Here is a 17,848-nt window from a genome sequence, read left to right on the forward strand (position 1 = left end):
GCACTTTTCTCAATATTGTCTTTATTTTTTCTTTCCTTCCGACTCCATCATCACTTATTTCTTAAGCTTTCCTGTATCCAAGATTAATTCCATGAGAATTCAATAGCTGTTAAAATACAACTATATAAATACTAATTATTACAGTCAACATAATTAAGTAAATCAAATGATGCCTTTTCTTAAAAAGCTAAGAAAATGGAAATTTAAAAGTAAGACCATATTACCAAGTCTTTTATCAGATAAGAAGCCCAGCTTAATTTAAAAGAAAAAGACAAACAGACCAATTTCCTGAAGGAGTCAGTGATGTGTCGATGACACATTATCATTCATCTTCTGTTCCAGCAAATCAGTGGGATGTGGCGTATAGCGGCTCCACTACAGAATATACCTTTACTCACTTGAAGCCGGGCACTTTGTATAAACTCCGGGCATGCTGCATCAGCACTGGTGGACATAGTCAGGTGGGTGCTGTGTTTCAGTAGAGAAAAAAAAAGTTATTTTGCTGAGCCTTCTCTGGCCATTTGATTAATTTCCTAGTTTGTTTCTTTGAAAAGTCAGTGCGCTTTGGTGGGAAGAACCACATATCCTGCTCATTTGGATCTGGAATGGGATTTCTGAAAACGGTCTTTGGTTTTGAAGTGTTGAGAACTGCACATGAACGATGGTTCCCATTTGGTAGAGCTGGTGGTATAATTGTTCCTTAGAAGAAGTCAGATTGTGCTTTTTACACAAGTTCAAGGATAAACTGTGGCTAATGCTAGCAGTAGCCATATAAGATAGATATTTCCCCATGCCCTTTGCTTTCTGTTCAAAGAGTAGGGAAAAGATATTTTTAAAACACACTATTGTTGAAGGAATTGTGCTTTTAAATTTCACACTTTCCATCTTTGAGTTAATGATTTTTGTTGGGAGCAACAAGCAGGGAGGACTTGAATAGATGATTAATTGAGAAGTTTTTCTCCTACTCAAGAGGATTCGTTAGCTAGTCAACAGTCATTTATGAAGTACTTCCTATGTGTCAGATAATGTGCTAATTGCTGGGGAGACAAAAAGGCAAAAACATGGCCCTTGCCCTCAAGGAGCTTACATTCTAACAGGGGAGAACACCTAGAGTGTAAATGGAGGCTAACCCAAAGGGAATGTTCTGTGAAACAGGGATGGGAAGGGAGATTACCAGATAAGGAAAGATCTCATTCAGAAAGCAAAGTTTGAGCTGAATCTTTAAAAACAAACAAACTGAAGAGGAAGGAGTGTTCTAGACTTGGAGAGAGCCAGTGCATGTGCCAGAATGGAGTGTTGTGTACACCAAGGAATGAGCAGACCCTACTCATTATATTATAAAAGTATATGAAAGGTGGAAAAATATAAGAAGACAGGGCCAAGTTACCAAGTGCTTTAAGTGCCCCAAAGGAGAGCTTTTATAAGGGGGAAGTAGAGTTTATTGAATAGGTCAGAGTAACCTGGGCTTGAGAAAAAATTCCCTTTGGCAGCAGCCTAGAGGATGAATTGAGGTGCGAGTGCCTTGAGCAAGCCCAACCAGAAGTCCTTTGCACTGGTCCAAAAATCAGTTATGGCTGTGTGGGAAGGAGAGAAGGAAGACAGAAAAAAGAGAAGGGAGGGAGTTATGAAGTATCTGCAATGTACCAAGTGCTGTGCTAAATGCTTATAAATATCTCACTTGGTAATGAGTAGAGAAAAGGGATGCATGTGGGAGATGTAAAGGAAACAACAATAAGACTTGACAGCTGATTGAATATACTGGACAAGAGTGAAGAACTGAGGATGACACTAGGGGTGGGTTCAAGCTTTGGTGGCTGGGAGATGAGATTCAACTTTATGTTGCATCCATCTTGCCCCTCTTGATTTTTGTGATTTCATTTCCCTCGAAATGAAATAAATGAAATAAGGCGACAATTGGGACAAAGATTCTTTTCCAGACAATTTCCAAATGGAAAGAATGCAAGGCTGTTCTTGCTCATTTCTCTCAGAGTGATATTGTTCAAACAAGATCAATGGATATATATTGAGCATCTTCCATGGTTCAATTCTGGGCTCCAGAAATTGTTTCATTTTCCCTTGTAAGGTGCCTCAGTTGTGTGTCAGTTGAAAAGCATAATTCTAACTGTTTATCCTTTCCCGATTGTGTTATCGGCTTCCCTTATTGATCACTTTTTGTTTTTAAAAAAAGGGGGGGGGGGAATAAAATTTTCTATCCACGTTATGACGTCAGTGATAGTTTGATAATGTCAGTATAATCCATATTATCCAGAGTTCTTTCTTTAGTCCTTATATATGTCTATGTATGGTCTGTGTGAGGACTATTAACCAATATTTGAAGAAAAAATAAATGGCTTAATTATAAACAGTAAACTTGGCTAGGTTATTGGAGCCTTCTTTTCTATCACAGTGAAGAGTCTTTCTAATTTTGAGTTTCATAAAAATAAATTTGTGTTTAGGGTCTGAGCACTTAACTAACATATGTTTCCAAATTGGATTCAGAAATTATTTATTTTGTGTGGAGCAGCTGCCCTGTATATGGTGCAGCCTCCTTAAGCAGATTCAGAAATGACTTGCTATGGAAAAACTAGCCAATGTTTGTCTTTGTCATACACTCTACACGGGACACGCCATTTACGATGTTTATGTTATAGAGTTACTTCTTCTGTGTCATTTTACTGAAAGATGAAGAATGAAGAAGTGACCGTCCTCTCTTTCCCTACAGTGTTCTGACAGTCTACCCGTCCGTACGCTCAGTGTTGCACCAGGCCAGTGTCGGCCCCCAAGGGTGGTGGGGAAAGCAAAGCACAAAGAAATCCATCTACAGTGGGGTAAGTTACAAACAAGGGCATGTCGTTGTCTCGGCACAATTGGAGACTTTCTTTTCTAGCTAGGAGTTCTAAATTCACAGTATTGTTAGGATTTTAAAGGGTTCTTTCTCACTTTTAATCATGAACAACTAAAAAAAAAATCACAATAATGCAAATGTTCTAATAGGAAAATAACTTTTTTATTCTTTGGATGTTTATCTGAGTATGAGGGTGGAATAGAGGTAAAAGATGTAGCTCTGGTGGTCCATGTCAGGTGATAGTTGGGTCAAACCTTTTGTCCCTTATTATTATTGGGACATCCCAGAGTAAAGTGTGATTTCTGAGTGCCTGTCTTTAAATTTAATTTTTTTTAAATCTATCACCAAAGTACCTTGATTCATAAGTCATACTTCCATGGTGATGTCTCCCAAGATGGGAGGTATTCAAATGTAATGAGAATCAGATTCATTGGGAATCTCCTTTGGGCAAGATCCTTGTCCACTTGTCCATCTGAGCTCTCCACTTTAGGAACATAAGCTGCATTTTTAGTCATTTGAGGGAGTAAGGTGCCTACTGTGTGACAGTTAGATCTAAGAAGCCCATGTTGAGTCCCTACTGTGGGCCATTTATTGTTCTAGGCAGAGAAGATAGAAAGACAAAAACAGTAATTGTCACTGTGATTAAGGAACTTATGTTCTGCTAAATGTGTTCATTAAAAATAAAATAAAACAAAATCCTAATGAATCCCCTGCCTTCCCTCCAAAAAAGAGGGAAAGACTAAATCAGTGAAATTCCTCCTATAGCGTTCAGATCGCCATCAGAACTATTGAGATAATTGAGTCAATATAAGGTAAATTAATCAACAATCGTTTATTAAATACCTGCTTTGTATAAGAATCCAGTAGGCATTAAGAAAATACAATCCTTGCCCTGAGGGAGCGTATATTCTGAGAGTAGAATCTACATGTACCCTAATATCTGTTCCCTTAGTACCTAAAACAATGTCTGACACACAGTAGGCACTTAGTCAATGTTTGCTGATTGGTTGATCATATTAATTGGGGAGCACTGAACTTAGGAGCTTTCTGGACAGCGGTACTTTCTCAAATAGGATTGAAAAATCTTTGAAAAGGTTGTGCTAAAAAAAAAAATACAATGTGATCAGGTCAGTTAAGAGAAGAAAAGTGATCTAATGGGGGAAATGTTTGTCTTTGCAGATGTTCCTTCATCAGAAAGTGGCTGTGAGGTCTCTGAGTACAGCGTAGAGATGACTGAACCCGAAGATGTCGCTTCGGAGGTATATCATGGGCCTGATTTAGAGTGTACGGTTGGAAATCTTCTCCCTGGAACTACCTATCATTTCAGGGTGAGAGCCTTGAATGATGGAGGGGTAAGTGATATCCTACAATATATTTATACTATTGATATCATGCTTTTATAGAAACTTTCTGGGACTCTTTGTTCAACCACTCAAGGCATCAGGAATCTATAATTATATTGACAATGGTTTTGGAAGCCATCCTACTTCCTAACTTTTATTTTACACTCAATTCATCAGCAATATCATGGTTCTGGAAGCCTTCCTAATCCCTAACTTTTATTTTACAGAAAGGGAAATTGAGGCACAGAGAAGTTAAGATGTGCCCATAGTAATGGATTGTAAGTGGTTCTCTACCATCAGATCCAGTGTTGTTGGATTACTATATTATTTCTATTCAGTCAGTCAGGTAGTGGGCTAATCAATGGCGACACTGGAAAGGCTAAAGACAGCTCTTACACTCAAGAAACTCACTGTCTGATATGACCATATTACATTAAGATAGGCCCAAGGTTCTCAATTTGACAGCACTGTGTTACCTCTGAATAACTAGGGGCAGCTAAGTGGTACAGTAGATAATGTGTCTGGAATCAGGAAGACCTGAGTTCATATGCAGCCTCAGATATTTACTGTATGACCCTGGGCAAGTCACTCAATCCTGACTGCCTCAGTTTCCTCATTTGTAAAATAAGTAGAAAAGGAAATGGCAAATCACTTTAGTTTCTCTGCCAAGAAAATCCCATACAGAGTTAGACATGATTGTAATGTCTCAACAACAGCCTGTAGGAAAGTAAAATAAATAAATAACGTCTACACTATTCTTAATTATTTTTGAAATTGAATTGTGTGCTGTATGAACTTGAGCTAATCACCTAACACCAGTGGGTCAGTTTCTTTTTCTCAGTAGTATTTAACTACTAATTTGACTTGTCTTTTATGACCAGCACAAGATAGGACTTAGGGGAGCAAAAGGCCCAAATTATTCTATTTGCAGCATGATCCATCCTTGGAAAATTGAGAGCTGATCTGTAGTGTGGCCATTTTCTGAAAACTGAGTCTTTGTCTCTTTCTTAGACAAATGGTTTTGCAAGAGTTTTCTGATGCTCAGAAAGTGGATTTCTCCATTTTTGAGAACAGAGGGACAAATTTTGTTAACCCTCAATGTATTTTCTGTTGGCATTGATTGTGCAATCACCAGTTCAAACTATTGGTCATTTGCTATTTGAATGGATGGTGCCCATTCCCAAAGAATACATTAAATTGTTGCTGGTTAGCTGCCCTGAGCATATTAGGGTCACTGCAAAAGATGGCAATAATATAAAACTTTAAATAATTCATAAAATGGACACATTACTGCAAAATCTTTCTATGGGCACTAGTTTGAAATTGGAAATACCCAGAATTAGATTTCTGAGAGTTTTGATGTTCATTAAAAATTAAACATCCATAAGTATCTTTATTTATTTTTATTGGCATCCTCCAAGGAATATTAAAGTAGATTTTTTAGCCAAACGGCCTCTGAAAAGTGAACGTGTCATTCAGTTGTATTAGATCCATTTAAATTTTGCCTCTAAACTGAGCTGTTTGTATCAAATTAAGGGACAAGTTGAGAAACACGTTCCTATCGTATACTCAGATATACTTGTTGGAACTTTAAAAATGTGTCAGGGAGGTGGACATGGATGGGTCAACTAGGCTAGGACCTTATTGTAAATATTCTGGTTTAAGGATCTGCCACGGACTTATCTTAAAATTAACTAGATAATTTGGATGCTAGATAAGACATTGGGGTTTACAAGGGAAGATTGAACTTTCCCTTGTCACTGCAGGGTTCTAAAAGACTGTCCGTGTCATATTTTTCAATAAAGAATTGCAAATTGTTTTTTGAAAAAATTAGACCTAGACAAAGGAGGATTGTTTTAAAATAGGCACTGTTGTCGTGGGGATCGGGACTTCTCCAGTAGTCGAATTTTTTTTCCCCAGGGTGAGAAATAAAAACTTGAAGGAAACATTACAGTCTTCTTACTGAAGGCCTCCAACATTCTTCAGAGTTTCCTTTTCTCCTGTGCTTCCTTCATATTCATTCTTCCTCTTTGTAAAGATTCTTCCTCCATCTCTCTCTTTGGCCTCCTGTTCCCAAACTGCCTTTTGAGCACTGAACTGACCACCTTTCAGAGAGCCAGGGAATGACCTGCTAAAAAGAGGAAGTGAGAGTGAAACCAGTTTAGGATTCCCTACATTGATGATTATTTTTAGTTCTTACATTTCCAGTGACCTCTACTTAGAGATCTGAATTGTTCATTCTGATTGAGCTAAATTTGGACCAAATGAACTCGGGCCAAGTGTTTTTATAGTTTTTAGTTGTTCTCAAAAAATTTCTTTTTTAGCTCTTTGCTTACAAAATGTTGCAGATAGATCCCTAGAGTTACTATTTATTGTTTGCCAGATTCTTTCAGATACGTCTTTTTTCCTGTGATCTCGATATAATCCAAGTTTTTCTTTCCAATGTCAGTAGAATCATGCCTTCAAATGTTCCAGTATTTACATAGGTGTGTGCTTCTTTTTCTAGTATGGTCCTTATTCCGAGGCATCAGAAATCACCACCGCAGCAGGACCCCCTGGACAATGTCGAGCACCTTGTATTTCCTTTACGCCTGATTCAGGTGTCTTAGTAAGTTGGGAGGTAAGTCATGACCCCTATTGGAACCCACTCTCTATTTTTTTGATTGCCTAAGCCCCTAAAAGTACAAAGTCATGGAGCATTGACAACTAAGAAAAAGGGGTTCAAATCTGATCCCTAAATGTTTACTTGGTAATCCCTTAAAATCTGAGGTCCTTTCCAGAGATAGATTTATCATTTTCTGATGTATCTATTCACTGTTTCTCATGTGCATCTTAAAAACTTGAAGGGATTTCAGTTTCTAAGATAAGATAATTTCAATTTGTGGTTGCTTTTTGCTATTCAAAGAAACCAGATAATTAGTCTAACTCCTTTGAATTGATTTCTAAATATATCAATTTGTCAGTCCACATGTATTTATTAAGTGCTTATGACAAGCATTTATTGTGCATCAAGTTCGGTGCTAAGCTGAAATTACAAAGAAAGCTTTAAAAAAAATTCTGATTTCTTCAAAATGTTTGAAGAAGTTCCTTAAGCCATAAAAGGAGAAGGAAATGGCAACAGAAAGAGTGGGGAGTGCTTCTAACGTGAAGTTATTGCTGGATTGTCTTTGTCATTGAGTGCTAGGTGCCTCCCTACATGCTGAATGTTACTTTCTTGTCTACCATAGTTAGTATTTTCATTTAGTCTGCCTCTTTTCAGCTTGAATACTAAATTCTCTTGAAAATGAGTGTGTCATCACTCTGTGTAGGTTATTTTTTTTTTAAACAGCTCGTTGAAATCCCAAATAAAATAAGAACTGAGGAATAACCCTCACTCTTCCCCTTCCCCTCACATTAATTTTTAGCCAATATAAATAAAGCTAGATTTTTAAAAAATAAATAAATAAATAAAGTTATTAACCAGGGAAATCTCTTTCCAGAGCCCCGAAATCTCTGGTGCTGATATTTCAGAATATAGATTGGAATGGGGAGAAGATGAAGAATCCCTAGAACCCGTGTATCATGGGACAGAGACCAGTTTTGAAATAAAGGACTTGTTGCCTGCTGCACATTATTGCTGTAGACTTCAGGTAAGTCATTTGCCTTCTTGCTCAAAATACAGGAGGACTTCTGAACATAAAGAATGGACTGCTTCAGTGGGTAGTGAGTACCCCATGATTAGAAGGGATCAAACAAAGGTTAAGCAGAGGAAGGAAAGAGGAAGAAAACCCGCATTTATTAAGTGCCTACTATGTTCCAGGCAGAAGGCAGCTGTTTGGTACATTGAATAAAGTGCTGATTTCAATTCTAGACTCAGACACTAGCTGTGTCATCCTAGGCAAGTCACTTAGCCCTGTTTGCCCCACTTTCCTCATCTGTAAAATGAGCTGAAGGAGGAAGTCTCTCTGTGATTCATGCAACTCCCAAGGATTTTCTCCTCATTCGTGTTATTCATGGGAGGGAGAAGCAGTACATTGTGGTACACTTAATCTAAATTTAAATCCTGGACATCATATTCCCCTCTAACACCTCCCATACCCTCCAATATGCTTCCTATGCATAGTGGCCCCCTTCTATACCTGGTGTTTTCACAAAATGAGGCATTCTCCAACAACAGACTCTCCATTTAACTGAAGGTGACTCCTTTAAGTGTTATACCGATCTTAGTTGATTTTCACCGTTTTTCATTGCCTCTTTAACCAAGAGAACTGAATGGGTTTTGACCTTTTTTTGATGATTCAAGGTCATTATCATATGCATCATTGTAGATACTATTTCTGTCTTTGCAAGAGGAAAATCTCAGGTAAGGAAACACCTTCCTTAGAGAGATACCCAGAGTCACCCAGCCTGAACCCACCGGAGTCTTCCTGGTGCTGAGTTTGGACCTCGATATTACTGCCTTTTACACACTGTGGTATAATGAAGTATGACATCACAGTACCTCAGAGGCTGTTGATGGATATCAGTATTCCATGCACTAAATAGTTCTGGATCCTGAGCTTTGTGGGGTTTATTTCCAATTGCCGATGCTTCCCTTTCAGCAGCATCCTCCATCCCTTCCAATCTGCCACTCCACAATCAGCCCACCGTTAGGCATTTATTAAACACCCGACACTGGATATGAATGTAGAAAAGAAAGACTTCCCCTATACCCTCACGGAGCTTACAATCGAAGGGAAGAAGATAATAGACAAGAGGGATCTCAGAGTTAAGAGAATGGAAGAGCTAAGTCCATGGCTTTTTCTGCCTGGTTACCTGAGTTGGAAGTGATGAAAGCTCTGATTTCATTTGTGAGAACTCTCTCCACCGATGCCCAGTGGCCCCTCTTCTATGTCTGAGAGTTTTAGGGTCTCCAGTCTCTGGCTAAATTCATGACTTTCTGTCACAAGGTTGCTTGGCGATGGCTTTGGGGGCAGCTTTATGGGACTTTAGACTAAGGGATTCCCTTAGACTAAGGGAAGGGATTTTGGGCCACGTCATCCAACCTAGTCATATTACAGATGAGAAAGCTGGTGCCCTATGCAGCTAAGTGACTTGCAGAAAAGTATTAAATGGCAAAGAAAGACCTTCCTTAAATCCAGGACCTCAAGCTCCGATTCTTCCCAGCATTGGCTACTTTTTTGTTTGTTTGTCTATTAGTTTTGGGGCTTTGGTTGCTAGATGGGTAAATAAATTATATTTTTGACTGTGATATGTCTGATTTGAAATGTTTTAGCACATTATTGGATTAAAATGTTCCATTTAGTAAATACTTCTGCAATATATGTGTATGTGTATACATAGACACACACATACCTAGATACTACCACCAGGTGGTGATAATGAGTCATGATCACAGGTAGTGGTAGTGAATCATGGGCACAAAAAAAAAAAAAAAAAAAAGATTTCTTACAGAGTCTAAAGAGTTTGCAGAAGGGATCTAGCCTTCATGGATGAAGAAATGGGACTCAGCTATGATCACATCACACTTTCTACCAAATCACTTTCTTTTTTTTTTTTTTTCTTTTACTTCCTTCCTTTTTTCTGTCAAGAAAGGAAGGAAGGAAAGAAGAAAAAAAAAAGGAAGGAAGGGAAGGAGGGAGGGAAGAATTACCATGATAACGTGTCTCTGGTTAATATATTAGAAAAAACATTCTCATAGATTTTAAAATGAAACTAGAATCATGTGTTTTGAGGCTCAGGCAAATTATGTTACCTATCTGATGTAGTAAACAGTAATTCTTTGAGAATAGGAACAGTTTAGTTCGTGTCTGTATCCCCATTATCTGGTACTCAGGAAGTGTTTAATTAAAGCACTTAAAAATAGGTGCTTAATAAAAGCTTATTGAATTGAAAGAGTCATATTTGAATTAAGGGCTTTTTCCACTGTGTCACATTTATTGGCATAAGGAGGATACACAAAAAATGATGAAATTTTAGAAGTCTTCTTGTCCAATGTCCTGATTTCACAAATGTAGCTGGCGTCAAAGGTCACTCAGTGGGTGGACGTGGTCATTTGTTTCTTCTGACTCCTAGACAAGTATCCCACAATCCACCCTGTTTTATCCTGAAGTTTCATGGTAGAGTCACAGTCTATTTTTTTCATAAATGTATTTTTTTTAAATATAGTTCTAAGTTCTCTTCCTCTCCCTCCCCCTCCCCCCCCCATTGAGAAGACAAGCAATATGATCTCAGTTATATGTAAGAAATCATTCAAAGTATATTTCCATGTTTACCATTCATGCTCCCACCAAAAGGCACAATTACCTTTCAGGTTTGTACAGCCCCCTCCCCTTCTTGGTATCCAAGTACCCCCTGTGTCTCTGAGCTTAAGGTTCAGCTCCAATGTCACCTTCCTGCTGGGAACGTTCTTGGTTCTCTTAATGGTTGGTGACTTCCTTCTCCCTTAGATATTATTACTTTGTTTTTATTTGAGATCTGTTTTTTATCGCTTAGCTCTCTTTACACTCTTTCTCCTAAGAAAAGTGGAAGCACCTTGAGGGGTAATTTTTCTTATTTGTATACCTAGCACAAGATGCCTAGTGAGTGTTTAAGAAATACCTTGTTTTCCTGTACTAAATTGCATTTTTATTTTTCAAAAATGAGAGCAGAATATTATTTTTTATAAATAAGAAAATGATCCTAGAATCAATTGAAAAGGACCACAGAGGCCATTTAGTCCAATCCCAGCTATAACAAAAATCTCCTCTATAAGAGACCCAACAAGTGGTCCAACAACCCTCCCATGATGGAACCTATTCCAATTTTGGACAGCCACTGAGTGATGGTCAATATTCACATTTGTTCCATATGCATCCCAGAGTGGAACCAAAAGCTAATAATAACCCTCAGTACATTCTGAAACCTTGGGCCAGGTTTATGAGAAGCCCTGTTTTCCCTGGATGCTCTTGGTTTCGCAATGTGTTTGAACCTGGTATGAACTCGCTGAGTAAAGAAACATTTCAGAGCATTTAGGGGGGTTTCTTTTGCTTTGTTTCTCAATCTGCGATGTGCAGGTAGAAACAGTGGTTTCCTGGCTGGTCCACATCCAAAGCCTCTACTAACAGGTGGCTTATTGTCTGGTGGAGCAGCCCTGTATTTCTGGTGTTGGCAGCTTTGAAGAATATGGTTCATAAAGTCATAGGGAAAGATGCTTTTGCAGGCTAGTGAACATCTGGGCTTTGGTTCACCTGGTATTTATTTCTTAAACAGTAGATTCATTCCTCTCTAGTCAGCCTCATTACCAGATATGGGAGAATTGAAATAAAGGTCCTTCTCTCCATCCCTATTCAACTGCCATCAAAATTTCTAGCAATTAGTTTAAAGGCCAATAACACTCTCAGGCAATTTACTGTTTTTCTTTATAAGTAACATTGTGAAATTAACTTTTTACTTAAGTGTACAGCACACTAAATTAAAAATACAATTAATTATACTCCTTTTAGGACTTTCTACCTATAGCTTTGGTGTCTTATTTGTCACTACTCTCATCATTATTTTTATTGTTATTATTTCTTACTTTATCTACTTTTTTCATATCTCCATGTAAGAACTTTCTTATCTAGTCATTCTTAATATGCATGCAAATCAGTTGCCAAGACTGGTTTCATCTCATGCTGTTATATGGCATCTAAAATGAGCTTCATGTTCCAGGTTGACTCCCCTTCCCCATGCTGAAATGTTCTTCCCACTCCTGAATCTTGGAATTCCTTTTTCTTTCAAAGCTTGACTTGTTCCACTTCTTTTGAGAGACCTTTCTTGAGTCCTTCATCCCTGCCAGACACTAGAATCTTTATCTTAAATATACATTTGATTCCTTCATGTGTCCCTATTGTTTTCCCCCACTAGAATATAGGTGCTGTGAGGGCAAGAATAGATTCATTTTTTTTCCCTTGATGTCCCCAACACCTAGCATAATGCTTTGCATCCAGTATGTATTTAATATAAACAAGCCCAATTAAATTGTAAATTTGAAGCTAGAAGATCTTGGTTGAAATGGAAGTTCTGACATCTGTGACAAGGTTCCAGACTGCGGGGAATTCATTCATCTTCTCTTAGTCTCCCATTTCTCAACAGTAAAATTATGGATGATAATAACATTGCCTACTTCAACAGGTCATTGTAAGAAAGGCAATTTGTAAATAATCATAGTGTTCACAGAATACTAAAAGGTTCACAAAGTACATTACAGTTTCCTCATCTCTAAAAATGGAGGTAATAATAGTGCCCATATCCCAGGATAAATGCAAGAATCGATTGAATTAATATTTGTAAAGAAGTTAGTTTAGTGTCTTAGTTTAGTAGGTGATTAAAAAAAAAAGTTAGCTATTATTATAAATACAGAACTAGACTTTTTGTGATGACAAAGAATTGGAAATTGAGGGATTGTCCATCAAGTGGGGAATGGCTGACAAGTTGTAATATGCAAATTGTGATGGAATACTATTGTGCTATAAGAAATGAAGAGGGAGGTAGTTTCAGACCTGGGAAGATTTAAGTGAACTGATGCAAAGTGAAGTGAGCAGAACCAAGAAAACATTGTACATAGTCACAGCAGTATTAGAATGATGACCAGCTGTGGGAAATTTAGCTACTCTGATCAAGACAATAATCCAAGACCATTCCAAAGGACAAGTGATAAAAAATACCATCGACCTCCAGAGAGCAAAGCAATAAACTCTGAGTGCAGATTGAAGCATACTTTTTAAACTTCCTTTATTGTGTGTGTGTGTGTGTGTACATGTTTGTGTTTTCTTAGGCAGCCTGGCTAATGTGAAAATACATTTTCCTTGATTTCACATGTATAACTGATATCATATTATTTCCCTTTTCAAGGTAGCAGAGGAACAAGAGGGAAGGAGAGAATTTGGAATTCAAATTTTTTGATATATTATTTTATTTTTAATTGATTTAAAAATTTTTAAATTTTTATAAGTAATTGGGAAATATTTAACAAAATAAATTTAAATTTGTGTGTGTTTCTATTTATATATACCCATATACACACATATACATTGATACATACACAGAGAGACATCAAAAAAAAAAAAAAGTGAGAGAGCTAGAAAGAATGTCAGAGCTTGTGGGAAGTAGTCATTTTGCTTTTTAATTTTCAGCAATTCCATATTGTTCTCAGACTGACTTTATTCTGCTGCATTGCCGTGAACAATACTACTGTTACTGTGTATAATGTTCTCCTGATTCTGCTCAATTCACATTGCATCAGTTCATATAAATCTTCCCAGATTTTTCTAAAACCACCTTCCTCTCCATTTCTCATAGTACAGTAGTATTCCAACACAGTAGCACAACTTCTTGGTCATTCCCCAGTGGATGAGGAAACCAAGGCTGGTGAGACTAGTTTTCCCAGGTTACCCAGGGATTCACCTTCCAGAATGAAGTTTAAGCTAATTCTTCTTATTTTCAGTGGGACTTGACAGCTAATAGATACGTTGCCAACTGTCTTTTTTGTTTTAATGTCCAGGCCAGCAATCAGGCAGGAGCAGGACCGTACAGTGACCTTGTATCCTGCCGGACACCAGCCTCGGCCCCGGATGCTGTCTCCACCCTCTACGTCTTGGAGGAAGAGACCTTCGGTGCCTGCCCAACATCACCTTCCATGTGCCTTGTACTGAACTGGGAAGAGCCGTGCAATAATGGATCGGAAATCATCGCTTACAACATTGATCTGGGAGAGAACAGCATTACAGTAACCGATGCCACGAGCTACGTGATTAAGAACCTCCTTCCAGAAACCTCCTATCGGTGAGTAGATTCTTAGGTTAGAACAAGATCCCAGAGCTTCAAGCGCAGACGCTAGAGTCAAGGATGAGTGAATATTGATTGTTAACAAATCAGCAGCCACAAGGCAGAATACATAGAGATCTGGCTTCATTAGTTGAGAAAACCTGGATTTGAATGCCATCTCTAGTCACACACTGACCCTGCCCCTTCTTATTCTAAATCATCTTTTAACACTTTAAGACTTCCTCCCCAAAGAACTTTTGCTTATGTGTTGGTATTTTCTACATGAGAAAGCTAAACATGTTAGTATTATCACAAAAATTAGTTTTGATCAAAAGTCTCCAGAAGACAGCTTGAGAATCAATTCTTTGGCGGTTCAGTGACCATGCTGACCTACACTGGGAGAGTGACTTCCCTCACCTGGGGTTCCCAGTCCTAATGAGCTCACTAGAACCAGGATGTTGTTCTCTTTAAACCAGGCTGCTGATAGGACAACTTATGGATAATTGAATTAGATTTTAATCAGACATTTGCTAAAGGATGGCATTGTAGCAAATCTACATTAGAGAAGACTTTTCTTCACGGGGAATTACTGTATTTTTCCCTATACTTTCGACCTCAGTTAAAGAGGGAGCTGGCCAAGAATCCTTTCTGATGAATCAATATCTAGTTAGCCATTCTTATTTAAGAGAACTACACAGGGGTTGGGTTTCTCAACCTGAACCCCTAACAGTCCACAAAATCTGGTTCACAATTGTTTCAGGAACATAATTGCAGTGATTATGGCCACCTACAAAGTTAGTATTTCAAGAAGATAAAGATGTAATTTTGGTCAAAGGAACTTCTTAACCGTCCTCTTCTCTCCCCAGAAATGAGTAAAAATATAAATGAATAGGTCATGATATTCTGGGCAAAATAAGGGATGGGCAGGGATGCATTTTAGGCAAAAGGTTCACATAAAGAGCTTCTGGAAGGTAGTTGTTTTGCTGTTAATCTACAGCAGTTTCATATTGTTCTTACACTGAGCTTATTCTTTCTCTGCATTGCCACAAACAGACTAGCATCATCCCTAATGGAAGGAAGGATGAGTTGTTTTTCTAAACTGGTGGAGATCAGTCAGATCACATGGGGGTGCTTTTCCCAAATGATTTATGACTGTTATTAAAACAATTTTCCCTACAATTGGTACCCTCAGACATTGCCATTGGCTTTTTTGCTGGGTAAATGAAATCTGCTGGAGACCACCCGGGACGCCAATTTAAAATGTGGTAATTTTTCATCTTGGAGCTAAATTTAAAGTAACCAGGGCTGTTTCCTGGTTCTGGAGGGGAAGACCAGGAGTCTGGTCTTGTAGAAAACATGTTCTGGATCACACTGAACCTTCCAGTAACCATTTGCAGGCACTTTCCCCATCAGACTGTGAGATCCTCAAGTACAGGCAGTTTGGACCTGACCCATAGTAGGTGCTTAAGAAATGTTAATTGACTGACTGACATTAAAAATTAACATTAACTGCAGTACAAGTTAGGGGAAACTTTGACACGTTCTTTGTACCAACAGGCATGGGGGAGTGGATAGAGAATCACTTACAGGATTTGAATCTGCCTCTTCCCAACACTAAGGCCAACTGTCTTACCCACTATACTTTATTCCATATATATGTGTATATATATATATACATGTGCCTATATTCATAACAAATTATATTATTTTGTACGTGTTCATAAGTTATTTGTATTTTTTTTCTGTATTTTCTCCTCCCATTTACAAACTCTTCTGGAATAAAAAGCAATTCTTTTTATTTCTCCTACAAGCATAGGATTTATTGTTAGATCTCTATGTGCTAAATAAATGCCAATGGGTGAATGACTATGGATAAGTGCGATGGATAGAGAGATAGGTGGATGGGAGGATGAATAGAGAGATATGTAGATGAATTAATCAAGGAATACATTTGAATGGATAGATGAAGGGATGGATGGGTAGATAGATAAATTGAGAGATAAATAGAAAAAAGAATTTGATTATTGATAATCAAGTTTTATGTCACTGTATGTAGAGTAGCAGAAATTTTCTTTTTCACAATTAGTACATATTTTGAAGAACAGTCTAGAGGCTTATCATCTTCTAACAACAACAACAACAAAAAGCCTTGGGTATCTATAGCTAGAAGAATAGAGATTATTACTTTTATTGGCTGATTCTTCAACCAGACTCTCAAAGAACAACTCATCTAAGTTGATTTACATCCATGATACCCTCATTCAGTTAGAGGTTAGAGTGGAGTGTGGAATCCTTTGAGAGTAACAAATTATAAATTTTTTCCTGCCTCTTTACTGACCATTTGAGGAATTACTTAAAGTCAAGTTACTTCTCCCAATAGAAATCACCATTCCTCACCCATTACACTTAATTTCTGAGGCCTAAAAAATGTTAGAATCTGATTAAATGCAATTATTACTTTTTTTTTAAACCATAAATATCAGAATTCAAAGACTTCAGCTAAAATAAAAACTTACCTTGTTTGGACCTTTGTAGTAATAACTAATTGAGAAAACTTACTTTTATAATTGATTTCAGGAAGTAATTCAGTTCAATTAAACAAGCATATATTAAGTATTTAGTAAGGTTAGCTAGTTGGTACAATAGATGGAGTGTTGGATCAAGAATCAGGAAGATCTGATCTCAAATCTTTTTTTTTTTTAAGTTTTTTTCTTGATGTCTTCTGTTTTATAGATAGATAGATCTGTTTATATCATCATAGTTTATCCCCACTATCTTTTCCAGTGAACCAGTTCAGGTAGATTGTCATCATAGTCATCATTTCTTACAGCATTATCATATTCCATTCCATTCACATACCACAACTTATTTAGCCATTCCCCAATTGACAGACATCGACTTCGTTTACAATTTTTAGTTTTCACAAAAAAGTGCTACTATAAAGATTTAGGTGTGTATGGGTACATTTTCTTTTTATTGATGGCTTCCTCAGGTCAGCTAAATCAGTTGCTACTTGAATTCAAAACATGTATTTGAATCTGGATGGATGTAATTTTTAAATCTTTATTTTGAAAGAAAAGATCAGTTCTGATCCCAAAAAAGTGTTGAAGCAAATTAGGTCTTTTTTTTTTTTTTAAAGGAAGGAGCTTTTAAAAACTGGAACTTACTCAAACTATATGACCTTGGGTCAGTCACTTAAACTCACCTCTTAGGGTTATTGTGAGGATCACATAAAATAATATTTTGCAGATGTTTGCAATGTTTATTATTATTATCACTTTCACTACTACTATTCTTACCAGTGCTATGTAGCAGATATTATGTTAGATGTCAGAGATACTTGGGGAAAAAACATCCCCTGCTCTCAAAGAGCTTAATTTCCTCATGTTTTTTTGTTATATTTCATTGCTGTGATTGATGTAAGATGGGCTAATCATTGGATAATTTCTCACTTGCAATTTCTTCACCATAATCCTCCAGAGTGATTTTCCTTATCTAAGTAAAGTCATTGAGGCCATTTTTTATCACAATGGCACTAAATGACTCATTACCTATTTAGATTCATCAATTGTTATTTTTTGCTGGAATCACTTATGCTAATGACGTCATATAGAGAGCAAATAATGTTTCCAAGGAATCTTGAGAGACTGTTTTACAAACAGCTTGCTGCCTCTTCCAGGGAATTCTGTGTTGAAGTGATTTCCCTTAAATAATAAATCAATAAATGAATGCATGCAGGCATGAACAAATAAATAAATAAGAGCCAAGTTCTGATGGGACATTAGAGTGCAGAGCCAATTAGGTGATATGAAATAAACTAATACCAGCTGTTGTGACGGGCCCATTTCAGAGAAATGGGTAAGCCAAAGCTCAAACTCCATGTAGAATGGGCATT

The 17,848-nt window shown here is 37.4% G+C and overlaps 1 protein-coding gene across 2 annotated transcripts in view; it reads left to right on the forward strand.

Moving 5' to 3' along the window:
* The window catches only part of FNDC3B (fibronectin type III domain containing 3B), a 366,338-nt gene that overhangs the window by 303,814 nt on the left and 44,676 nt on the right, over positions 1-17,848 (forward strand). For both annotated transcript variants that reach the window (XM_051983177.1, XM_051983178.1), the window contains exons 17-22: positions 343-461; positions 2,723-2,828; positions 4,025-4,197; positions 6,695-6,808; positions 7,668-7,817; positions 13,691-13,971. In XM_051983177.1, coding sequence (XP_051839137.1) covers positions 343-461; positions 2,723-2,828; positions 4,025-4,197; positions 6,695-6,808; positions 7,668-7,817; positions 13,691-13,971 — 943 coding nt within the window. The remainder of the gene's footprint in view (positions 1-342; positions 462-2,722; positions 2,829-4,024; positions 4,198-6,694; positions 6,809-7,667; positions 7,818-13,690; positions 13,972-17,848) is intronic.

The sequence above is a fragment of the Antechinus flavipes genome, chromosome 3 (assembly GCF_016432865.1).
Source record: "Antechinus flavipes isolate AdamAnt ecotype Samford, QLD, Australia chromosome 3, AdamAnt_v2, whole genome shotgun sequence".
Lineage (NCBI taxonomy): Eukaryota > Metazoa > Chordata > Mammalia > Dasyuromorphia > Dasyuridae > Antechinus > Antechinus flavipes.